The sequence below is a fragment of the Perca flavescens genome, chromosome 24 (assembly GCF_004354835.1).
Source record: "Perca flavescens isolate YP-PL-M2 chromosome 24, PFLA_1.0, whole genome shotgun sequence".
In the NCBI taxonomy this organism is placed as follows: Eukaryota; Metazoa; Chordata; class Actinopteri; order Perciformes; family Percidae; genus Perca; species Perca flavescens.
The window spans coordinates 5,995,901-6,021,827 of record NC_041354.1 but is presented as its reverse complement, the minus strand read 5'-3'; the positions used below and the strand labels follow the sequence as shown (position 1 = coordinate 6,021,827).

Here is a 25,927-nt window from a genome sequence, read left to right as displayed (position 1 = left end):
TGTTGCCATCTAGTGGTTGATTAGATTTACTGCAGACAGGCTGACTCATTTACCTTCAACTTGACAAATGTTCTTTGACTCCTATTCTACCTCTGATAATAATTGATAAAAAAAAGACAACCATTTGGTTTTAATTTTACTGCAGTTCACATCAAGAATCAAATGCAGAGTTGTGAGTGATTAAGAGTTTCCGATTGCATGGAATGTGGGAGGAAACGGGAGCACCTGGAGAAAACCCAGTCAACACTGGGAGAACATGCAAATTCCACACAGAAAAGGCCACAGCCATAAATGGGACCCTCAACTTTCCTTCTGGGACCACACTGAGCCACAATGCTCTTAAAAGGGACATTGTTTTAGGACATACCAGACTTGATTGACAAAATAGAGCTAAAACTCACAAGCTTCAGCTCTATTTTGTCAAACTATCAATCTAGCCTGTATAGATTCTACTATGTATACACACTCAAATTATCGTTTGTAGTCATTTCTTTTCTCTTTGTGGACATTTTGATCAGCTTTACAACAAGAAATGTCTCTTCATACAGAGGTTTAGTCTTGGGGGCCTGCATGCAGAAGGCCCTATTTAATCCATCCTAACGAGCCAACTACCTATCCCCTTCTGATTCTGGTAGGGGGCCATCAGATTCCAGGGTGGCTAGGTCACCCCTTGGGTCCCCACTGCCAAACAGTTGAGTGCAGTTATAACATGTAACATCAGTCTCCATTTTGTGTGTACTCCTGTAACATCCAAAAAACAATTTAATTGAATTACAAGCAATTTAATATTGACAAAACCTAAAAAAATACACATTGACATTGTTAAACAACACAGTCACATTAATACAACTTAAAAAATAGCGTAAATAAATTAACAAAAAAGCTTCAACAAATCGTAAAATTGAGAGGAGGAAGGAAACATGGTGCAGTAGTGACAGTCCTGGACACAGATTTTCAGTCTTTTATTCATTCAAACATCCTATAAAATAAAATAAACATGAATCCCAGATGCTAAATATACCAGGGTTGTAAAAAAATACCATGAGATTAGGAAATACATTTATTATTGTTCTTCACCTTTTAGCAAATTTTTCAGTTTCACAAAAAGTGTCCTTTATAAAGTTGGGTCTGATATGCATATGTCTCACAGATGCAACTTCCCTATCAAACATGTCCAGCTGTAAAGATGCCGATGATGATGTAGCTCAGCTTTGCAGGAAGAAATCCTCTGCTCGAGCTGGCCAGGGGAGAAGTCGAGGAGAAGATGGCGTTGCTCGCATTCCTTGGCGCCAACATGTTACAGATGTTCCCCTCACAGCAGGATGAGCACATCTGACGGATTGCGTAAAATATTCTAATATATTTTTTTGCAACATCGGTATACGGTTGTTAATGCAGCTTAATCTTAATCCACATACCTGATAGCCATTATCGGTGACATCAGCACAACCAGTAAACAGACAGTCCTTCAGCGTCGCACAGCGCTTTGTCACAGACACACTGTCGCCATGGTTATCCATCATGTGGAGTGTGTGACAGTATCTGGCATCTGGAAGACATGACATGCCTTTATTTGAGGATTATTTTACTACCTCAGTGTCACTCAGACAGCATCAGAACATAGTGATGTGGATTTAGAAAATCGAACCCCTCTAAAATATCATATATTCAGATTACACTCTCCTTCATATTTTAGAAAAATTGTAGAGTTTGATGTCCCAAAATTCCATTCTGTTAATCCCACTATGCACACATAGAAGTAAATGAGAAAGCGCTGATGTACCTTTTGGACAGTAAACATCCGGTGCCCAGCGATTACACTCATAGTTATCTGCAGCGTCTTCACACGTGAAGCACTTAAAGCCACCAGGATGAGGTGTAGCTGTGGAGAACAGACACATACACTTCAGTACTCTGAGTTCATGATGTCTGATAGAGACATTCAGGCTTTGATTTTAAATATTTGTGATGTCTTCATTGAACATTTTCAAGCCTTTCTGAAATGAGTATATTTACGTGTGTGTTACAAAACATAAGCTCACTAGAAACTGCTCACTATATGTGTTTGCTTGCTAAAATATGTGCAAAAGAAATTTAAATAGCCTTTAATAATGAGTGAAAAGTATTGTGCGCACGCACACACACATCTTTATCACTTTCAGTTCCCAAATGTTTTGTCTCGCTGGAGGCAGATTTGAACAAATGTTTTACATTCAAAACACCCATGATGCACATAGTAATATCATGCTCCTACTTGAGGGATGCAGCAGGATGATGTCCGTCATGGTGAAGTCCCGTGACTGGACAGTTTTCAGCCAATCAGCAATGTTGGTCATTAGCAGGACCCAGGCCACTGTTAGCCAGGCCTCCATCATTATCCTAAAGTTCCTTCATGCACTTTTCTGTTTTAGGCAAACTATGGGAGAGAAGGGACCATGAGCAGCTGAAATACATCACAGAGGTGGCTTCAAATACATCCTCAGGAACAGTATAATAATAAATATAACTAAAAAAAACATTTAAAAAAAATGATGTGCTTTTGTCATAATTTCGTAGTTGCGGTGAATGGAGAATATGAAAACAAATGTCTTCTTGAGAGAAAGGTGAAGCCAACATCTAATAATAGAAGGAATTAGTCTATAGAAGTGATCAGCTGTGCGTGCTGCTCATGCTGTGAGCCACTTTATTATTTAAATGTCAAAAGGAACCCTGCCAGTCTACAGGCAAATAACAGAAAGACATCTATTATAACTATTATTAACACTGTCACTTCTGACACAAATGTGAGTTATGTTTCAATTACAAGACCTTTTTGCCCTCTGGGAATTTAGCCATTAGTCCTTGCTTGCCAGATGGGTTTTTCTGTCATGCAATGGGTCATTTATTGGTAAAACCGAGTCAGCATGTTAATTATCTTTTACTCTGACTCCTTTTAAACTGGAGATCACAACAGCAGGTCTGCTAAAGAAAAATCGTCCTATTCTAGACCTTCTTTACGTCCAAATCTGTTACTTAGCCAAACAGATTCACTGCTCCATTAATAAAATGCCCACATCCTTTATTCTGAGACTGACTTTGTTGAGGGATTCAAGAAATATCCTCTAAGCTGCCATAGTAATCCTTTGAAACATCACAAATCAGGTGCAACTATGCCCATCTTTATTCAGCAGGAAACAATTTGTTTTTAATTCCAGACTCCAAAGAAGGATTTGACAAGTCAGTGACAAACATGCACTGTGTAAAGACTACCTCCCTAACATAAACATCTCTCCATAGCCTAAAGGTTTGAAACACATTCAGAACATCCGACAGCTTATTACTTCAAACGGTATCAAGTATCATTTCAACGCCGGCAGATCAAATACACTTTAAGAGGTGGCATTCCTGTTCGCAAATATGTGAATGCTTTGTTAACATATGAGAAATAATTCACATAGTCTGAGAGACAATAGTACAATGTACTATAGATAGACAATAGAGTGCCCTTGATTTATAAAGATTTAAAGCAGTATTTTTTTGTATGCAAGAAAAAAAAAAGTGTCTGTTATTGATTGTACAATTGGAATGTAATATAAATTTGCTTTGGTACACGCTTCAGCAACTCTTTTCATTATTATTAACAGATTATTAGACATACACAGGCTATGTTATATTTTATATTCATTGATGACATCTAATAGTATTCAGTCACAGTCCAGGCAGAACTCTCTCTATAAAAAAATGCTCTTCCTAGATTCACTGAGACGTCAATCAATGAATTAAATACCAGATGACCTGGTTTTGCCTCTGAATTGAGATCAGTAGCGTAAGATCAGCAAGTTCAGATGCCTCTGACTCCATTTTATGTTTTGTCCTCAGGCGTTGTGCTGGCTGTGTGGTTGTAAATACTTGTTTTCTTAGCATTATACATGCCCCAATAACGTTGATCCATGTCTTTGCTGCAGACAGAATAACCATACTGTATGTGCTGCACACAGCATACTCTAAATTCTGGTATCAAAGGCTATGATGAACACAGAAAACCACTGTATATTCAGGAAGACAGCTTGATAGTATCTAGAGCCGAAGCGATTAATCAGTTAGTCAATTCATATTAATATTTTTTGAAGCAAAAATGAAGAGATGCTGGTTTCTTAGTGTTTTGTGATACAATACTGTGGTTTGGGCCGAAAAACAAGACATTTCAATTCAACTTCGGCTTTGGAAACTTGGGATTTGCATTTTTTCACATTCTTCAGACATTTTATAGATCAAATAATGAATCAACTTATCAAGAAAATAAAAAACCCAGCACCTGAGGGGAATTAATTAATACATGTATAATAACTTTTTTTTTTTTTGCTCATTGAAAGTAAGTTGATGTTTGTGTCACTTGTTGGAATTAATTTATTAATTTAATTTTATTATTAAATTTATTAATATAATTTTAATTTTTAAAGAATTACATTTTTTTTATCTACCTTGCACTACAGAAGTTGAGTTTTGGAAACGTAAAATACATGATACGGTATTCAGAGAAGTATTCCAGTCCATGGGCTTGCATTCATTAAGCTCCTCAGAGCACCAGTGCTACTGTATAGCCCATAATGATATTCTGTATGCTGAAAGGAAAACTTGAGATTAGCTCTCCAACTTTGAGCTGTCTGAGAGATGCCGGGTCTTGCCTGTAGTAAATTTGGAGTGCGGGGATTAGGTACAATAGCTCCCTGTTACAACTGGAGAGGGATGGAGAGGGTTTATATCACTCAGGGTTCAATCGGCACCGGCCAACTCCTTTGGTTAGCAGGACTGAAAGAATCTGAAGGAGAGCAGGTTTTAAATCTCTCTGTCACCCCTGACAACGGGGGATAAAGTTTGCAGATTGTGAGTGTAAAAGTGATGAGTGTGGCTGACACATTGACGGTATTTTGCAGACACTACTGCAATAGTATCTAAAAAGTCGCTCAAAACTGTAGTTTCGGTTTGGTATTGATGCAGCCATCTCAATGTCATATTTTGTTCTTTTATCCAGAAAACAAGTCAAAAACAAAACAAGAATTTGATTTAAACTGCTGTTTGACTCATGACCCTGCCTGTAACCTCTTCATACCAGAGATAAGTTATAGGCTTATCTGCCAAGTTCAATGCTATGAATCAGTCATCAGAAGTTCAGAGAACTGAAAAAAAAAAGGTATTTCCAAGGAAAGACTGTTCAGGTAACATTGAGACAAACTGTGAACTAATTACTTCACACCTTCAGTCCTCAGGCAATGCTATGCTGCCTCAGTGCTGTCAGAGATATCATATTTATGACTGAAACACACATGAATGACCCAAAACATTGTAAATATTACTGGGTAAGTCCTCTTTTTCTAATTCTTGACTCTTTTTGCCATGGATGCTGTGGTGTTATTTGTGTTAATTGCTCGTATACGGGAATATTTGGGGAATACGTTTATTAGACATCAGTTGCCCTTGTGTGCATTTTGTCTCACTTAGAAATGGAAACCATTTAAATGTGCAGAAACACATGTTTACAACTTAGAAGGTAGGGTGTTAGGAATATATATATGGAATAGATAAAGGCAGATTTACTGATGGACCACACATCCATGTCTTTGCTGCAGACAGAATAACCATACTGTATGTGCTGCACACAGCATACTCTAAATTCTGGTATCAAAGGCTATGATGAACACAGAAAACCACTGTATATTCAGGAAGACAGCTTGATAGTATCTAGAGCCGAAGCGATTAATCAGTTAGTCAATTCATATTAATATTTTTTGAAGCAAAAATGAAGAGATGCTGGTTTCTTAGTGTTTTGTGATACAATACTGTGGTTTGGGCCGAAAAACAAGACATTTCAATTCAACTTTGGCTTTGGAAACTTGGGATTTGCATTTTTTCACATTCTTCAGACATTTTATAGATCAAATAATGAATCAACTTATCAAGAAAATAAAAAACCCAGCACCTGAGGGGAATTAATTAATACATGTATAATAACTTTTTTTTTTTTGCTCATTGAAAGTAAGTTGATGTTTGTGTCACTTGTTGGAATTAATTTATTAATTTAATTTTATTATTAAATTTATTAATATAATTTTAATTTTTAAAGAATTAAATTTTTTTTATCTACCTTGCACTACAGAAGTTGAGTTTTGGAAACGTAAAATACATGATACGGTATTCAGAGAAGTATTCCAGTCCATGGGCTTGCATTCATTAAGCTCCTCAGAGCACCAGTGCTACTGTATAGCCCATAATGATATTCTGTATGCTGAAAGGAAAACTTGAGATTAGCTCTCCAACTTTGAGCTGTCTGAGAGATGCCGGGTCTTGCCTGTAGTAAATTTGGAGTGCGGGATTATTAGGTACAATAGCTCCCTGTTACAACTGGAGAGGGATGGAGAGGGTTTATATCACTCAGGGTTCAATCGGCACCGGCCAACTCCTTTGGTTAGCAGGACTGAAAGAATCTGAAGGAGAGCAGGTTTTAAATCTCTCTGTCACCCCTGACAACGGGGGATAAAGTTTGCAGATTGTGAGTGTAAAAGTGATGAGTGTGGCTGACACATTGACGGTATTTTGCAGACACTACTGCAATAGTATCTAAAAAGTCGCTCAAAACTGTAGTTTCGGTTTGGTATTGATGCAGCCATCTCAATGTCATATTTTGTTCTTTTATCCAGAAAACAAGTCAAAAACAAAACAAGAATTTGATTTAAACTGCTGTTTGACTCATGACCCTGCCTGTAACCTCTTCATACCAGAGATAAGTTATAGGCTTATCTGCCAAGTTCAATGCTATGAATCAGTCATCAGAAGTTCAGAGAACTGAAAAAAAAATAAAGGTATTTCCAAGGAAAGACTGTTCAGGTAACATTGAGACAAACTGTGAACTAATTACTTCACACCTTCAGTCCTCAGGCAATGCTATGCTGCCTCAGTGCTGTCAGAGATATCATATTTATGACTGAAACACACATGAATGACCCAAAACATTGTAAATATTACTGGGTAAGTCCTCTTTTTCTAATTCTTGACTCTTTTTGCCATGGATGCTGTGGTGTTATTTGTGTTAATTGCTCGTATACGGGAATATTTGGGGAATACGTTTATTAGACATCAGTTGCCCTTGTGTGCATTTTGTCTCACTTAGAAATGGAAACCATTTAAATGTGCAGAAACACATGTTTACAACTTAGAAGGTAGGGTGTTAGGAATATATATATGGAATAGATAAAGGCAGATTTACTGATGGACCACACAGAGGACCAGATAAATGCTTTAAAATACCCTGAGGCCTCTGCAGTTGTTCAAACTCATCACATAACTGTAGGGTAAAATACATTGGTAGCTTTGGTTAGACCCTACCAACAGAGCAAAGATCGCTAAAAAGTGATCTAGATGATAAAACAAAATGACAAATGTGAACTATTTTATTCCTTTGATGAAGTATAATTGCACCATGTTGGTCATGCGTGTCAAAAGAATACAAGATTTAGGCCACCAGGGTTGCCTTTGAAGTTCAGCCGATCAGCAGCTCTGTTCTATCGACCAGACACATATGGCAGGGGCTTAACTTCTGTGATACAACTCCTCATGTTTTTCCACTTATACAATGCAGTCAGAGATACATGACTGCACCAGAGAAATGACAGTAAGTGTTGCTGAATTCTCCTGTCTTAAGCTGTTTAACACTTCACTGTTGACTGAAACACCAAAGTACAGTGTAACTAACCCTAACCCAAGATTTCTTCAGACCTATGGTTAAAGTGTTAATTAGTGAAGTCCAGCCTCCCAACATACACACAAATACACAGCCTGTAGTAGCAATACTACAATGTAAAAATACTCTGCAACAAATGATAGTCCTGAATGTATGCACTGAAGTAAAAGTTATCAAAACTGCTAATTATGCAGCAGAATGTCCTCTTAGTGTTATATTATTGTATACTATAGGCTATTAGTGTTACAGTGTAAGCAGTATTTTGATGTAGTTGGAGATAAGGCTACTGTACAAAAAGTATTTTTATGCTGCTGGGTAGTTGAATCAATGACACTGCATCATATTCTATATGGTGCACGTGTTTTATGTAAAATCTGAATCTGCAAAGTAACAAGTAGCTTGTTGTCGAGTAAATGTAGTGGAAAATGTACAATATTTTCCTCTGAATTGTAGGGGAGACAAAGTATAAAGTAGAACAAAATGGAAATCGAGTACAAGATTCTTAAAAATGTGTCTTACAAGACTTAGTTACATCTACTCATTATAAATAAGTCTGTGACACAAAGTCCTAATGAACAACTTCACAATCAATGCACAGTGCAAATATACTGTAGGCTACATATACAAAGTAGACTACATTTATATGGCACTAATTATAGAAAAATACACTCTATGCACTCGTGTCAACGTTCATGTGATTAAAGATGCCTACTCAAACTGCGCTCCAAATCTCTACTATTCTACACATAAATTAAATCTGCCTAAATAATTAATAAAGCTTATGTGACTACCCGAGCGCTATTAAACAGTACAATTAAACTGCATTTGAAATGTTCACACTAATGATGTAATGTTATATCCATACATGACGATTATTAAACCTAATAATTACTCTCAGAAATATGCAAACATAATTGAATCCTACGATCAATTCATAAGTGGATTCCAAACATAATATCCTTGATTCGTCTTAAAATAGCGCGCTTAATTACACCGAAGCGTGACATTTACTAACGTATTAACACTGACTTAATATGCTTACATAGCCATTCTATGGAACTTTATAATCCAACTCACCGGCTTTATTTCCTCGATAAGCCCGCAGGAGACTGGCAGCGCAGATGAAAATCAGAAACTACTGTGCTGTTCCGACCTGAGAGAGGAGGGTGCTGCAACGTCACTGGCACGTCATTACTACTCCCATCAGCAACACTGCAGCTGGATCAGGAATACCGCTTACATTTTCTACACTTTTTGTGGATTCCATCAGTAAGAAGTGAACTGACCTTGTCTTTATAGGCTAATCCAGTGGTGTCATGTAGCAAAGTCGTTTTTTTGAATAGGCATACCTGAGTTTAATTGTTTCCCTTTTGCTAGTTTATATTTCTACTTCACTACATTACAGAGGCAAATATTGTACTTCTTATTCAACTACATTTATCTGATGTTACTTGGCGCATTGATACTTTTAAACGTGATCACTGTTTAAAACATCTTTTTAGATTAAACTATCCACCGCTAGGCTTAGAAATAGCTCCACTTCTACCAGCTGTAACATTAATATTCTTCTTACACATTGATGTTAATGCAACAGTATTAGGCTAACTATCCTTCAGGTTCCTGACCTTCACAAAAGTTAAAAGACAAGTACAATCATAAGACAATATGTAGATATGTGAAATGGGACATGTGTTAAGCTATTTAAAGCTTGTGTAAAGGGGCCCAGACATTAGCAAATAATACACATTAAAAATACAATCATATTGTTTTAATAATTAATAAAGCCTATACCACAAACATAATATAGCCTATGATATAGGCCTAACACTCACAGCGGGCATTTTCCCACCTTTTTAGATTTTAAGTTTGCTTCTACAACACACAACATTGAGTGATGCAACCAGATTTTTTAAATATGATTTATTGAGTTGAGTTTTCAACAAAAAAGAACAGACACAGACCATTATATACATCTGAGTGAGTAAGATAGAACAGATCATTGAATGAGGTGAGGTACACTAACAACAGAAAGTGGTGTTACTTAAAACAAGAGGATAAAGTTTAACCAATACATGTTTAACAAACATCAACTTAATTAAGGCTAAAATCAGGGTCTTTCAGATATGTAAACTGAATGCTTAAGGGATATTGCTCAGGATCAAAAGATAACTATAATGAGCATGCATTATTCCTGTAGGCAAATTACAACAAGACCCTTCAAACCGCTTGCTTATTCACATTCCCTGAGTGAAACATTACGCTGCCTGTGTGGACAGACTCCTACAACTTATCAGCGACAGGCAGCAGCCCTCTGACCTGTCTGGATATGGGATCCCTGACAGGAGAGCAATGAGGACGATAACTACCCTTGTCAAACAGAGGAATTTAAGCATATGCACACAGATGTGCCATGATATCTGGACAGATGGCTGGTCGATCATGGGAAAAGCTTTCAGCAAGAACCTCAGAAACTTGCACACTGCTCAGATGACAAAAACAGACAGAAAAAGACACCTGTTGTGTAAAGGATCAGCCAAAATGTAGGCTATGCTCCTGTTGGATATAAGGGATTAAGGGGCTGTAACGGGTCTCCTGGTTTTGTTCAGCCATGGGGGCTTTAATGTAGGTTATATTGGATCCCATTGTGCAAATTGTAATAACTCACTGAGTGAGAGAGTGTGTGTTGGAGAAGTGGCTCTAGGGTTTGAGGGGGTTGTACGCTTAACAAATTGCTTCTTTGAGCCAAATTTGTGATTTTAGGCTATATAAATAAAAAATGACTTGACACTACTGGAGAAGCACCCCTTTCAGGCTATGATGCTTTTCCCGTTTAAAATAGCAGGATTTAGAGCTGCAATGTTGTAGTTGATTAATCAATGAGTCCATCGACACAACATTAATCAATTACTTTTAAAACCGATTTATCTGTCACTAATTTTTAAAGCAACTCTCTCACCTCTAGTGAGAATTTGCTGCCTTTTGTCTGTTCTATATCACTGTAATAGGCTATATTTGGGTTTTGGGCTCATTGGCAAAAAAAAAAGATTGGCACATTTATTGTTAAGGAAAAATAAATAGAAGAAGAAGAAGATTTATTTATTTATATATAGGACAATGCACATTAATCAACATTTCTGTAAATGCGCCAGTGTTAGCCAGTCGGCTAATTTTCAACTGTAGTCCTAGTTTCATGCATGTCTTTAAATCATCATTAGTTGCAGCGCTAATTTGAATTAGTGTGTTGAAGGGTGGAGGTTGATGATGATTCTTCTAGCTCCCCATGGCTGGAAGGGGGTCACAAAAATTCCAGTTGGTATTTACGCCCTTGGCTGGATCAAAATAGGACGTTGCGCGCGCAACCACCGCCATCTTTGAAAATCAAGAGGTGTGCGTACACAGCACAGGTCCACAAGCCTTCTCCCCAAAGTTAGTTTAATTAAGATAACGTTACATAAACAACTTTGGCCGAACATGGCTAACCGAAATATGCAGCAAGCAAACATGCAAAGCTGTAATTCTCCTCAACAAGCGAGACGCGGGACCGACTCCCCGGCCCCGGAGCAGTCACCGGCGAACAAAGACAGCCCAACGCCGCAGCAGCAGCAGTCACCCGCGGCCGAACAAGGGGAAGTAGCCGGAGAAGGAAGCGAAGAAGGCCGGGAGGAAATGACTCTGGATATTACGAGTTTTCGGAAGCCCGGTGAGAAGACGTTCACCCAGCGCTCACGCCTTTTTGTCGGAAACCTCCCGGTGGATATCCCGGAGGAGGAGTTCAAAAACATGTTTGCTAAATATGGGGACGTTGGCGAGGTTTTCATCAACAGAGACCGGGGGTTCGGCTTCGTTCGGTTGGTAGGTTCTGTGTGTGTTGCTTTTTTATTCTGAAACTAACCTAGCTATAAGCCTAACGTTAACGTTATGCGTTTTTGGTTTTAATATGTGGAGCGAAATCTCGTGGCTAAGAGGAGCTAACTAAGCTGCTATGTTAGCAAAAACACAAGATGCTGGTTGACTTCAATCGATCAAGTTATTTGTCACGACTTGACACCATATGCTTGACACCCAAATTATAATAACCATTCATCTTACCGTAACATATTTATTTTGTCTTATTTTGTGTTGTATGTTTCCAAAGTGAGAGTGTCACATATTACATTTGACATTTTATAGACTAGGTTATCTATTTTGACTTGTATGTTAAAGGTTCCCTGAATGTCTTCCCTGAATGAATTCCTTCTCCTCACATTGCAATGTAGTTTTTTTTTTTTTTTTTTTTTTTTTTTTACACCTTGCAGTTTTATATAGCAAATAAAACCGCAATATATAGTTTAACTTATGTGTCACACTTTCATTGGTCATTATAAAAAATATAGTGCAAGGTTTTATACACGGATGTAGGGCTGGGCCATATGGCCAAAATCTTTGCAACCAACATTTGGGTCCCTAAGAGAGAACCTAAACTTGTGACTGGAAGGTTACCAGTTGGAGTCCAGTTTGTTAATTGCATCGAACTGAGTGGTAATGTAAAATCAAAATGTGATGTAAAACAAACTGCAATCTTTAAATATTTGCTCAAAATATTTCACATCAGATTTTCTATAAAATTGGAGTTGGTATATGCTGGTTATCATTAATTTAAATGACTTAATTGTGTATCACGATGTCTCAGTATATGATTTCATCACGATACGATTCTATTGAAAGGCAAAAAAGAAATTGTCATATGGAATTATCGCCCAGCCCTACACGGGTGCAAATTCTGGACTGTCAAATATCTTTAGGATAACAATTTGAATACAGTTTATTCTGCAGCCCTAACGAATGCCATAATGTGCCTCACTGGGGTATCCTCCTCCTTTTCCTTCTCCCCTCTTGTCTTCAGGAAACCCGGACGCTGGCAGAGATTGCTAAAGCTGAGCTGGATGGGACTATTTTGAATAATCGACCAATCAGGATCCGGTTTGCTACACACGGTGCTGCGCTTACAGTGCGAAACCTGTTGCCTGTAGTAACAAATGAACTGCTTGAACAGGTATACTGGACAAAAGCTATACAATGTCAGAAATTCAACAGGATTAGGATGTTTGTCAATTTTACTTCCTGTGTCTGCTGCTCTGTGGAATTGCTAATTTCTTTGCAGTGATAAGTAATCTGAAACCCACCCTCTACCATTAGGCGTTTTCTGAGTTTGGGCCGGTGGAACGGGCTATTGTCGTGACAGATGACCGTGGTCGTCCCACTGGGAGAGGCATTGTGGAGTTTGCAAGTAAAGCAGCTGCACGTAAGGCCCTAGAGCGCTGCAAAGAGGGAGCGCTGCTGCTGACCACGTAAGGAGTGTGGGCACAGAACTGGCTGGGGTTGAATGACTTTGTGGTTTTGTCTTTTAGTTGCATAATGAAGGTTTAGTTTTTACCTACTCATCCCACATCAGTTAAACCTTACGCTTGTACAAAAACTAATAACTTATGAGGCATTTTGTCCTTTTCTACTGCATGCTTTCTTGTAATATCACATGTTTAATTCAGTGTTGTCTCTTTTTCTTCAGCACACCTTGTCCAGCCATTGTGGAGCCCTCGGAGCACTTTGATGATGAGGATGGACAGCCTGAAAAACTGCTGCATAAGACTCCAAAGTACTACAAGTAAGTCAACAAGTTATTTGTAGTTATGTTGTAGTTCAAATTCATGCATAGATTTTTGTTACATTAAAATGTGCTTCAGTTTGTTCATACTGTTTGTTGGTTTTTGAACATTTTGAACTCCACAATGCTCATTCTGTCTCTTGGTCTAGGGTAGCTGACGGTAATCCACTGGAGTTGTTGTTTATTTTTGTATTATCTTTTATTCCCCCAGGGAACGAGAGCAGATGCCGCATTTTGCTCAGCCGGGGACATTTGAGTTTGAATATTCGTCTCGCTGGAAAGCTCTTCATGAGATGGAGAAACAGCAAAGAGAACAGGTGGACAAGAACATTAAAGAGGCCAAAGAGAAACTGGAGGCTGAGCTAGAAGCTGCCAAACATGAACATCAGCTCATGTTAATGAGACAAGGTAGGGGCTGTGGGGCCGCTTTACTGTACTATGTACTTAATATCTCACATTTGTTCAGGTGGGAAATCAAAACAATACCTATTTGCAGTGTAGCTGCTTATGGTGATTGATTTAAGCTGTAGGTCAGCGTAGGATCTAGCCAGCTTGATTCTTTATGGATGTTTTATACATACATAATATCTGGCAGTGTTATGCTTTTATTATATACCTAAAGTAACCATCTTTACCTTCTCTCATTCATTTTGTTTTAGAGCGCAAATGTTGCTCTGTGTTATCGCTTTGCTGGGGTTCGTGTCAGCTATATTCCGAAGCTCTATATAGTGTATTGATGGATTGACTTAGATTGGTAGGGTGAAAAGGCGAATGGGTTATGTCGCCTCAATTGAAAAAGTGTTAAAATTTGGTTGCTTATGTCGTGTTGCTCATCATGATTTCTGAGTTATAGGAAATACTGCCTCATGCATGTTGCCCTTTTTGTTTTGTGTTTTTGCATTTATTATTCCTTATATATCTATTCCTCTGCCAGTTTGTGTTATTCATGTTGTCTTCCTCCCTTCTTCCAGATCTAATGAGACGTCAGGAGGAGCTGAGGAGACTGGAGGAGCTCCGCAACCAGGAGCTGCAGAGGCGAAAGCAGATAGAGATGAGGTGTGTTTCCTTTCTTAAGTAAACCATTAGGACAGCGTGAGAGAGCTGTTGAGAGTCCCTCTTGTTTGATTTAGTTGTATTTTATTTGAATATTCTGTCTTTACTCTCTCTGGCTGCAGGCATGAAGAGGAGCGGAGAAGGAGAGAGGAGGAGATGATGAGACACAGAGAACAGGAGGACCTGAGACGCCACCCAGATGGCTTCAAACCAAACTACCTGGACAATGTGAGTACAGCAGGAATACATATATGTTGTCAAGCACACTAAAGACTGTCCAGGTACATTTGCACCTAGGGCTGGGCGATATAAAGCAAATCAAATATCACAATATTTTTGACCAAATACCTCAATATCGATATTGTAGGGTTGACAATTGACAATTCACAAATTTTTACTCAATGTTTTTTTGTGATAAATAATCATCAGGAATGTGGATATAATGACTAAGTGGTTAAAGGCAATTAAAAGAACAGCTAGAACAAAATGACATACCTTTACTTCAATGCAGCCTTTAAAACCAGGAAAAGAAAACACTTATACTCCAAAACATAAGAAGATATCTAGTCTCATATCACGATATCACAATATAATATTGATATATTGTCCAGCCCTATTTGCACTTTTGATACATATTAAAGTATTGTGCACACGCAAACAATCAAGAATCGCACCAATCAAAGAGTAAAAGTTGTTGGTTAATACTTTATTATTCAACAAATGCATACATGACCTTTCTCTCTACTTTGCGCATCGGCTTAGCACACACTGATCTTTTTAATTCTAGATAGAAATCAAAAGAAAGTAGAAATACATAATTAAGCATACTTGCCTCCTATTTGCCTTGATATGCTAAATATCATAGTATATACTATGATATTTAGCATATACATACAATATATGCATATACTATGCACCATATTGTGAAATGGATCTCAACAACCTGTATAGTGTACATACTTTAGCAGTGTCGTTTGTAAGTTACAGCAGCATCCTCAGTTATTGGTCTTTGGTATTGCAGTAGCTGCAGAGTTTTTTTCTTTTTTAGCCTAAATCTATTTCATTGAGGCATATCTTGGAGATTTTTTTTTTAAACGTGTATTACACAAGAACCACTTGCCGAAAATGATTTAACTTGTTCCAGAGCCCAGTTTTAGGTTAGTAGCAACCCCATTTCTTCATTTTCGTTTTTTTTTTGCATTTCCTACATTTTAGCAGCACCTCGACTGAATTGTGTTGCTGTGCTGTGTGTCCTCATAGTTTTGTAGCAGCTTTCATTCATGTCTATAGAGACAACATTTTCCATCTTTTTTGATTATTCTTTATGGTTTTTTAATAGTTGTAGTCAGGCTGCCATAGTAAGACATCACTGTAATACTGTAGTTAATACTGTAGTACATTGTGTCAAACTATGCATGGGATCGAACAAACACCCACACTAACCACAGATAATATATTGTTTCACTTTTACAATTTATTTATTAGTAATATATTACTATTATCTGTAAGTTGAATACTAAATCAATATTAGGCCTCTTCTTTTCATGATTCTGTTTTTTCAGAATCTTTCAGAACTGCATGCTTATGCACACCACCTTTTACAGGTGTTGCTTTTGTTTCCACCCCCTGAACAAATAAAAGAAACAAACCAATGCAAGGTCATAATCAAAGATCAGTGATTGGAACAACACCTTTATGCATGCTGGTAAAGCAGGTTATTCATGGCTTAGAATTCTATAGTCTTGTGTGCAGTTTCTTTTCTATAAATGTGTTTTTCTAAGTTGTGATATGACTGCACCTTTTATAGTAGCTGCAGTTGTCTCTCAAAAGTTTGAGGACTCTGTATTCATTATTTTTCTTGATGAACATTCATAGTTACCCTTAAATAATGATACTATAGATCTCTTGTATTGCTAGCTTTACCTGTTAATTTGAGTTAGAAATAGACACCATTAAAAAAACAAAAAAAAAACAGGAACGTGGTGGGATATATGAATAGAACCAGCCACTCCAACAGATAAGGAAACAAAAACGATGGAGCTTTGTGTATGTGGATGAGAGTGGAATGTATAGTTATAGTTAGTTAATGCTGTCACACTAAAAATATTTACAAATACCAGCTTGGCCTCTGACCCTAGATAATTTCTAGCATCTCGCTTAGGGCCTAGTAATTGATAATTATTAATGGAATAGATAATTAATTTACTGGCAAAGTGCTCTAACAACAATGAGCAGGTTTGTAAAAAACAAACAAAGGATGCAAGTGGATTTGCAGTGAGAAAAAAGTCAATATGTAATCTGTATGATTTTATTTGATCAAAAAAAGGTTTGAGTGAATTTATAGGTGCCTTAACTGTCAGTATGAGTGTCTGTTGGTGTGATATGTTGTTGATTTCTGTGTGATAACTTTTCTCTTCAAATCCTTTGCTCTGTTTAGAGGTCCTGTTGGAGTCTGCATCTTTACATGCATGTAACACACGCACACACTCAGAACTTTCATCTAGGACCATCTGTCCAATTCATACCGACTCCTTTACCCATCTAACACTAATGATTAGTCTTATCAATGAACACACATAGTTTTGAGTAAGATACATGAAAAGTTTCATTTGTATTGTTTTCTTTTAAACTGAAGTGGCATCTGTGTTGTCTCATACAGTTGGTGTGGATTCATATATTAATAGAGTACATGTCAAATTGTACCTCCCTAACAGTGATACTATGAACTCTACATTAGCTTTTTTTGCCGTCCTGTCAATTATAAAATGTAATTTAAAGGTGTATTTTACACATTGGTAGACCACTTTGGTATAATAAAAATATATAGACATAATTTATCGTGGGCTGTTAACTAATTTACAGAGTTAGTGCAAGTATTAACCTGCTCTTTCTGGCGTTATACTATTATTAGACTGATTACTCCCAAAATATAAATGCTATTTGCTGCAATCTACTGCTTCCATTAGCTGCAGCTCATGCATTACTGACCACAGACAGATTTGAAGCTGCCATGTCATAAATGTAAGTGGAACAATGATATAGGGTGTTATCACACTTTGAGCACATTCACATTACTACTTATTTTAATTGCAACTCATTGACCATTAAACAGGTAAGTATATTACGGAAACAAAGGTTGAGCATCTCAATATTTACAGTAATTTAACATAGTGTCCTAATTTTCCTTAACGTTTGTGTGGGACAATTTATAGTTTAGGCCCACCAAATTAAAGTTCCATACCTGACCATGGGTTACCAATTTGATCTCTGTGATATGTCTGCATTTTCTAACTTCAACATAAGAGTATATATACATTTAGAAGGTAGAGGTTGTAACTGTGCAAAACTCATTCCACCATTATTCTTTGTGATAAGATGTTGAAAATGTATACAGTAGTGATAACATTCACGGACCCATTATAGTAACTTTATATTTTTCTTAAAAATAATTTATTTGGTCATTGATGTCCAGTAGGTTTCAATGATATGGATTAAGCCTTGTATAGATGTTTAAAAAAAACGTTAATCCTAAAGCATACTCAATACAGGTCAGTCAAATATTGTTGAACTGTACTCACTTTGTGTGTTTGCAAGATTGTGTGAAACGGAGAGCGAGGATTGTGTATCAGTTTGTGTGTGAATGAAATGTATCCATAATCGTGTTTATTGTGAGAATGAATGAACAGATGATGGAGCATCTCTGGTTTTGTGTTTGGGTCCTGAAACACCAAGCTGACAGGCGTCATTCAGCAGGTCCCAGCACCATTTACTATAGTCGACCATTATCAGCACACACGGGGCTAATGCATGTTAAATCTGCATCAGAAGCAGTCACTAATTTAGTGTTGTTTATCTTTTTTGCCTTCACCCTTTCTTTCTTCACAAGAACAGACAGAATACTACTGTTTATATATTCAAGAGTAAAACAAGTACATTAAAATAGATTAACATATGCATTCTGGTGGTCAGCTCTTTTCTATGAGGTTGTTTTGTTGTCACTAATTTCTAGTTCGTCTTGGTGTGTCAGGACCCTGTGTGAATGTGCAAAATGTTGTACAGATTTTTTTTACACAACTTTTAATTTGGGTTGGGTCTAGAGGCTGACAAAAGTACATGCTTTAAACTCCTAAAAAAGAAGTGTGAATAAAATAGCCTGAAGCCCGTTTGATGTGGCTTAGGTTTTAAAGATATGCTTGCTCTAGCTGATTTGATTGGTAGCCTCAATTTGCAAAGTGTCAGTGTGCATTAAGCTTGTCTGAGACCAGTAAGTCTACAGACCAGCAGGAGGATGGAAAATGTTTCTGCATTGCCAAAGTTTGAATAGAGGTGAAGAAGCATTGAAGCTGAACCTTAAGTTCACCCTTTCCATCACTGATAAAGCTAAATTCTTTTAAATGCCATGGGCAATTTCTATCATCAGTTTTGTGTAGAAAATGAATACTTTTTCAGAAAGCCTATCCACTGAAGAATTGTACTTTAGCAGTTTTGTTCTGAAGGCTCCTTTTCACTTCTTCCAGAGAGAACAGGATATGAGAGTGGGTGAGCTGGGCCCTCGTGGAGCCATTAATATGGGAGGTACGGGCATGATTGTGTAAAAACTGGTTGATTAAAAAAAAAAACGGATCAAGTGACGATAATGAGTAAATTATTACTGCCTTAATGTCATCTATCACTATTTGTGTTGCATCCCCAGCGGCTCCTTTTCAACAAGATGTATTCACGTTTGTAATAACTAAAGTAATACTTTGTATGTTTTTACTTCTTTTTGGTGTAAAATGGACTTAACAGGGGATGCAATGCAAAAGAAAAACAAAACCATAATACAACCCATGACAACATAATAATGTCTGTACTCACAGAATATACAGTTTACTGAACGGGGTTGTTTTTGTTGGGCCGAGGTTTCATAGTTTGAGAAATATTTGGTCCCTGAGCTCTCATCCTGAATAGTATGCAGATTTGAAATTTAATGATTTAACCGTGATATTTATTAACTGTTGTGGCTTTTGGAGTTTTTTACAGTACATTTTCAAGAAGAAGCCTAAAGGCTGCAACATTTATGTAGCACTTTAAGTGAATCATAGCTGGAAATAATTAGAAGACAGACAAACGTCTGTTGACTTTGGTCAGGTACGAAAATTGTAAAGTAAATGTTGATGTGCGGAGTGCAGGATGAGGGGCTGGGGACTGAGGTTTTGGTCTGTAATGTAGGACAGATTGTTAGATATTCATGGTGGTTCTTCCCCATACATTATTACCTAGGATTGCACATCATCAATATAAACAGAACTGCTGTGTTCCATTTGTATTTTTGTTGTTGTTGCACAAACCGTAGCATCCTGATTTTACTTAAAATGTGGAAAACCTGAGGGAGATATGGCATTGCTGTTTGTGTCATGTAATCATTTGTAAGGAAGGTTACAGTCTCATTGCTCCACACAGATCGTCAGACGTTTTGTCGTCTGCTGCAATTTTTTTGTCGCCTCAGTGGACATTTAAACCACATACTTAATTTATGTCATGATTTATTTGCTATGTCTGTTTCCATTGCAGGAAATCTTTCTTATTTTTTTTTTTTTACCTCAGCCAAGCATGAAAACCTTTTTGCGATATTTCAACTTTTTATTATTTACACCCCACTTCCGTTTGTTTAAAGTGCAAATTGAAAATGCACATAAAAACAGGTGGATGGAATCCAAACTCTTACCTCATTCCTTATTATGCTATGTTATAAAAATGTTAATATCCAACTAAGAATAGTGTGTTATGTCTGTAGCGCTTTTCACAAAGTGGGAGATATCGCTGGTCTGAGAAATTTCCAATATCTCTGACTCAAAGTCGGAGGCTGCTTGTAATTACAGTTCAAATGATAGTTTTACATCAGTCGTCATGTTGCAACACGTCGGGATCGTACTATATAACATTTGTAGATCTGAATGAAAGTGGAGAATTCTGTTTGCGTTTGAATGGGATATAAACTTTGATGTCTGTGCCGGTCTGACTGCTTTTAGAAATGGTCCAAGGTTTTTTCCTTACAACTCTGAATGCTTCACGACTAAGATGATGTGCAATCCAAGGTTTAGTTAGCAAAAGATGTGGATGTTGGCACTTGCCCTTCAAGTTTATGTGTCAAAGTAAGAACCTCTCATTATTAATTACACAATCTGTTGTCTCGGTCTATTCTATCTGTGATGTTTACTTCAATTCAATTTCAGTTCAATTTTATTTATATTATCAAATCATAAGAGTTATCTCGAGACACTTTACAGATAGAGTGGGTCTAGACCACACTCCAACATAATATATGACCTGTTTACTACTTTAAATGAACGTTGGTTTTTAGTTGTGTTGACATATATATATATATATATCTTCAAATAAACGAACATTGTTGATTACAAAACGGTTTTGTAAAGGTCTTACTTCATACTCGTAAATTGAGTGTACTGTTAATGTGTTTTTTTTAATGAGTAGCAAAGTAATAAAATAACAGTCTTCATCAGATGACAGATAATTATATAAGTTGTCGACCAAAAGCCAACGTTACATTTTTCTTTGAAGTGATTGAGTTGTTGTAGTGAGTTAGTTGTAGTGTTCAGCTACCGCAGGTCTTGCGGGGCGTTGGGGTACATTTAACTGACCCACCAAATGACAAACCAATGCTCCGTTGTTTTGCGTGTAGATGGCTATAACCATGGGTCTCCGGGGCCCAGTGGTAACCAGGGTCAAATGATGGGCATGAGTGGAAGGGGAGGAGCCGTTGGCCCAGAGGGAACTGCAAATATGGGGACACCGTTGATGTCAGAGAATGGAGCAATGGTAATGTATCAGGAAAGAATTAGGAAGATATAGCTTATCTCTCAATTAGTCAATCTTCAACTTGAATGCCATTTTCTTTATAGACTATAATACAAGAACATGGCCTAATAACAGTACATTAGTCAAACCGTCTGTTTAGAAATTAAAAGTCATTGTTCTTCCTTCTAAGGAATTCCTAAAAAAGAAAAGTAGTTCTTGAATTTGAGCAAAGGCCTCCACTAAGCCTTATTTTAAAGCAGAAGTAAACAATTTTCAAAATTTGTAAAAACCTATATTAAGCGTTGAAAATGTATCTCAAAACTGTAGACTTAACTAATAGTCTTATTCCTCTCTCTCCCTTTGTCTGCTTGGTCCACCTCACTCCCTTTTACTTTCGGATGGCGACACTTGGATCAAACCCTGACTGATGAACTTTGAAATTGCTTTTCTGGATACACTGTATTTGTGTCTGACCCCCGAACACCATTTCCGTCTTTTTTGTTTCCTTGACTCCATGATACCTCAGCAAAATGATATATACCCGCAGGGTGGATCAGTGGGGGGGCGACCAGAAGTTGAGTCCCCAAAGCAGCAGCCGCAACAGCAACAGCAGCAGCAACAACAACAGCAGCAACAACAGCAGCAGCAACAGCAGCAGCAGCAGCAGCAGCAGCCACCACAGCTGCCATTAGGCCCTCAAGTTGGACCAGCCCCAGGATTCGGAAGGGGGAGTCCAGTAGGGGGAGTCTTTGATGGGCCAAATAACAAACGTCGCAGATACTAAGATACTTCTGATCATGGAGACACAGTTCTCGTGGATCTTTGTTACTGCCCCAAGCCGATCATCTTTTTTTCTGTGTTACATCGACCCACTTCCTCCCTGTGGGAAATGTTTGATGTTTGATTTTATTTTATTTTTTGCCAGTTTTATTTTTCCTGTAAGGAAAGTTGTCACGGAGAGGCATATTTTGTGATTGATAAAACTACAGAGAACTGGTTTGTAGCTACACTTATTTGCAACATTTATACACAATATTTTTCCCAGCATACAGTACGTTTCCCCTCTGTTTTTTAAATGACAAGGTTTGTGCTTTTTGTCTGCTGAATATTAAGTGTGCAAACAAGTTTCAAAGCATGTCAAGAAGCCCTTTGTGGGTAGACAACTTTGCAGTAGGTGGTGGTTACTATTGTCTTGGATACACTCTATGAAGCTGCTGTATGGGAGTGTTACATTTAAATAAAGATGAATTAGTTTGGACATTGATTAGAGTCAAAACAAGATTGCTAATCTCTGAAACTGAAAAATAGTGTAAACCCAAAAAGACTTGCCTGTGAGTAGGTAGTAGTTTGTGGTCCTCCCATTAAAAATACTATTACTCTTAGGTAATTGGAAGTCCAGTCATACAGTAAGTGAATGTTTCTGCAGCTTCAGTGCATCCTGTATTTGATGGTTAAGAGAAATAAAACATTTCTAGTAGGTTCTGTCTCTGTCATTTGAAAGAATTGTCATTTCCTTCATAAACTTGACATTAGAGATGCACAGATAGCAATTTTCTTGGCTGAATACAGTTTTGTTTTTTTTATGTCTGACCTGCCAATTCCGATATTGGCCCTTTCTGATTTTCTTTTTTTCTAATAACTGGAAAATAATGCACTTGACAAACATTACACATGCAAATTGAATGACTTGCTAATCAAATGCCACAAATGTCCCCACCACCAAGCTTTTTATATGAACAATATTTAACTTTTTTTAATCCAGTGATCACAACATATGTTAAATAATAAGAAGACTTTATGGTATCTCCATAGTGTCTATGTGAGTGTCCAGATATATTTGCTGTATGTCAGTGTGTCGTGGGTTTCTGTCTGCATGACCATACAAGATCTTTGTTTCACTGGATCTGAGAAATGTGATATACACTATGTGTCAGATTTTCTAAAGAATAGTTTTATAACCGGTAATTACATTTTATTTCTTCCTCTCTTGTATCTTTGCATTGTAAAAACACACACACACACACAAAGCACTTCTGCAAGCCTAATGAAGTGCAGTCAGAAAGACTAAATGATAAAATGAGAGAAAACTGCTGTGTGATGTTTTGGATTGTATGTATGTGACATGTTTAAGTTATATTTGTTTTTATAAGGGATTTCTGTGAAGAAAATCATGTCGTGGCAGAAGGCGAATATTTGAGATATTATGGATAGAAGAGCAAGTAAGACTTAAAATCCCAAGACAAGAAAAGTTGATCTTGTAGGCTGTATGTCTTAACAACAACAGCTTTTGAGAAATTTGCCAGGTTTAATTGCCACTGGTTTTTGTAAATCATATCTTTTGATCATTTGGAATAGCTGGTCTTTCGTCAGGAATTGCTCCACTGGTTCCTGAAAATCACCGTTTGGTATTAAATGCTAAAGCATAGTTTGATCGTTAATATTTTGTAATTACCAAAATATGATTTGCATCATCTGATGAGCCAGTTTTGGTTTTATTTGTTACTGCTCATTATCGGCTTTGCACAAATATATATTTGAGAGGCTATTTGAATAACATAGTCTATGAAATGTCACTTTTAGTTTAATGCTCCGAATATTTGTTTGAAATGGTCTTCTTTCTCATCTGCTATAGGTCCTGTTTGTGTCCTGCCTCCAGTGAAGGAATAGGTAAATAAACACACCCACACACACAGTGTTTACAACTCTGCAGGTCCATTGTATTGTATTTTAAATGATGTGGACATCAATATTTTTAATAAGATATAATTTTGTACTGCAGCCTCAGACCCCATTAATAAATACCTAGGGTTGATACAAACTATATTGTCCTCAAAGGGCAATTTGGCCTACAGACTGCAGACAATGATTACTAAATATAAAATGTGTATATTTTTTTTCTTGTAATTTGAAAGTGAACATGAGATGCAGAACAAGAACAGTAGGGCTAGGATGGGGTCATCAGTTAAACACAGACAAATACACAGGTACAGATAATTACACTGGGGATTCGGCAATGTTGCCTCTTGGTATTAAAAACAAAAAGAAACCAGAAGGGTACTCGGAGAGCGTAGACCTCTGCCAAGCCATAACCTATCTCACAATGTTAATGCAGCGTGTATTTTCCCAGTCTGGAAATCATTTTTCCAATTATTCCAACACCACATGAGTGCAGCACAAATGCCCTATCTCACAATGTTAACGAAAGTGAAAAATAATTTGTGTATCCGCCCCGGGATTCAAATCCACTGCAGTAGGTTTTCCGTAATCCTCCCGACTGACAAACAAACAGACAGACCGAGCCGAAAACATGACCTCTTTGGCGGAGGAAATGCAGAAAAATGGTTAAAGAAACAGCCAGTGTCTATTTCCTGAGAGTAACAATTTCATCCAGTATTTTTTACCCATGTCTTGCTATAGTTAAACATTGTAAGTCATATTTTCCATGAAACATAGTTCATAGTAGGAGAGGGGTTCGTTAGGTGTTTTTTACTTAGCAGCCATAAAGAACCTCAGGAGGTACATAATCACTTTAACACAAAACTTTAGGCAGATCTCATATTGAATATTCAATAGTGCGTACGGGATGAAAAGATATATCTTTCAAAACTTTAAGCAAAGTCAGAGCATATGTACTGTATGTATGATTCTTTGAACATAATTTCAATAGAGAGTAGAGACAAGTCAGCACCGACATACTGTCCTGGATAAGTCAAGGATAATCGTCAGTTCTCTGTACTGTTTTGTTACATTTTGATACAATAAATCACCACAAAATTAAGACATTTTTGTCATTGTGGTGCCTAGCAGCTCATAAATAGTAGCGGTTGGCATTCCGCATTCAACGTTCAGTGTTCCACTGCTGTTAATCTCCATTGTTCAAAAGTACAAATCATTATTAAAAGAAGAGGAATCCATGGTTAAGGTGGATGACATTTATACAACATTATGTAATTGCACAGATAGATTTTTAAACATTGTATTGTATCCACATTAAATAAAGAAGATTTATAAAAACCATGTCTCTAATGCCTCTGATTTTGACCTTTCTGTTATTGATGTAAATGATTTGCTGTTGATTTTTATGTTAAAACATTTCATGTTTCACTTTTTCCTGCCCTATTAAACGTGTAATAATAAACAGATTAACAGATGAAGAGATTGAATGCTGTACCAGTAAACTAGATGAAACCCTCAAACATTTGATTTGTTAATTGGGTTATGTCTGTAATTGATGAACAAAGATAATTGTTATATTGTGGCAGGAGTTTTTGGTCCATTTGTAGAAACAGAACAACTTTATTGTGTTATATTTATTAGCAAGCGAAAGTTATAAAAAAACAAACAGCCGATGTCGGTGGATGGCTGCGGCTCAGAGGCATAGTTGTACTGTACGATTGTATGTGACAAATAATAAAGTTTCTTTTTTCTTCTGGTGGAGGTCATTGATCACTAACCATCTTATTTTTGTTTTATTTAATCAATAGGAATTTCAACCCTCAAACTCAGTGGGCTCTTAGTGGATGATTGTGTATAGGTTGCAGTGAGATATGAATGATAACCTTTGCCTCCAACATTTGGACTGCCTGTTTGATACAATCAAAGCAAACAGACTGAGGCTTTAAGGGTGGTAATAGTGTGTTTGTAGCAGGAAGGTTGGGAGTCAGCGAGGAGGGGCGCGCCACTTTTCTTTGCCATGCCGAAGGCTGTTCATTATCAACACG

The 25,927-nt window shown here is 37.2% G+C and overlaps 2 protein-coding genes across 5 annotated transcripts; one reads left to right on the top strand and one right to left on the bottom strand.

The window, feature by feature from the left end:
• Positions 1-1,009: 1,009 nt before the first annotated feature.
• lypd6 (LY6/PLAUR domain containing 6) lies at positions 1,010-8,867 on the bottom strand. The gene is made up of 5 exons (XM_028571686.1): positions 8,792-8,867; positions 2,255-2,416; positions 1,784-1,882; positions 1,419-1,549; positions 1,010-1,332 (listed from the first exon to the last, which is right to left on the bottom strand). Exons 2-5 carry the CDS (start codon positions 2,373-2,375, stop codon positions 1,165-1,167), a joined length of 519 nt encoding a protein of 172 aa, XP_028427487.1. The 5' UTR covers positions 2,376-2,416; positions 8,792-8,867; the 3' UTR covers positions 1,010-1,164.
• A 2,191-nt stretch (positions 8,868-11,058) lies between these two features.
• On the top strand, positions 11,059-25,509 carry pspc1 (paraspeckle component 1). Of its 4 annotated transcripts, XM_028571644.1 has the most exons (10): positions 11,059-11,566; positions 12,597-12,746; positions 12,890-13,041; positions 13,260-13,355; positions 13,567-13,763; positions 14,327-14,411; positions 14,531-14,636; positions 18,926-18,983; positions 21,091-21,227; positions 21,733-22,683. In XM_028571644.1, exons 1-10 carry the CDS (start codon positions 11,186-11,188, stop codon positions 21,988-21,990), a joined length of 1,620 nt encoding a protein of 539 aa, XP_028427445.1. In that variant the 5' UTR covers positions 11,059-11,185; the 3' UTR covers positions 21,991-22,683. The 4 variants fall into 4 exon arrangements, with proteins under 4 accessions (XP_028427445.1, XP_028427448.1, XP_028427446.1 ...); XM_028571647.1 differs by lacking the exons at positions 18,926-18,983; positions 21,091-21,227; positions 21,733-22,683 and adding an exon at positions 23,839-25,509; XM_028571645.1 differs by lacking the exons at positions 18,926-18,983; positions 21,091-21,227 and having other exon boundaries at positions 21,754-22,683.
• The last annotated feature ends 418 nt before the right edge of the window (positions 25,510-25,927 follow it).

Coding starts and splice junctions, on each gene's coding strand:
- lypd6 (XM_028571686.1), bottom strand. CDS start 2,375: ATGATGGAGGCCTGGCTAACAGTGGCCTGGGTCCTGCTAATGACCAAC. Junction 1,883..2,254: donor CATCCTGCTGCATCCCTCAA/GTAGGAGCATGA, acceptor TGTTCTCCACAG/CTACACCTCATCCTGGTGGC. Junction 1,333..1,418: donor TCACCGATAATGGCTATCAG/GTATGTGGATTA, acceptor GCAATCCGTCAG/ATGTGCTCATCCTGCTGTGA.
- pspc1 (XM_028571644.1), top strand. CDS start 11,186: ATGGCTAACCGAAATATGCAGCAAGCAAACATGCAAAGCTGTAATTCT. Junction 12,747..12,889: donor CAAATGAACTGCTTGAACAG/GTATACTGGACA, acceptor CTCTACCATTAG/GCGTTTTCTGAGTTTGGGCC. Junction 21,228..21,732: donor TGTCAGAGAATGGAGCAATG/GTAATGTATCAG, acceptor ATGATACCTCAG/CAAAATGATATATACCCGCA.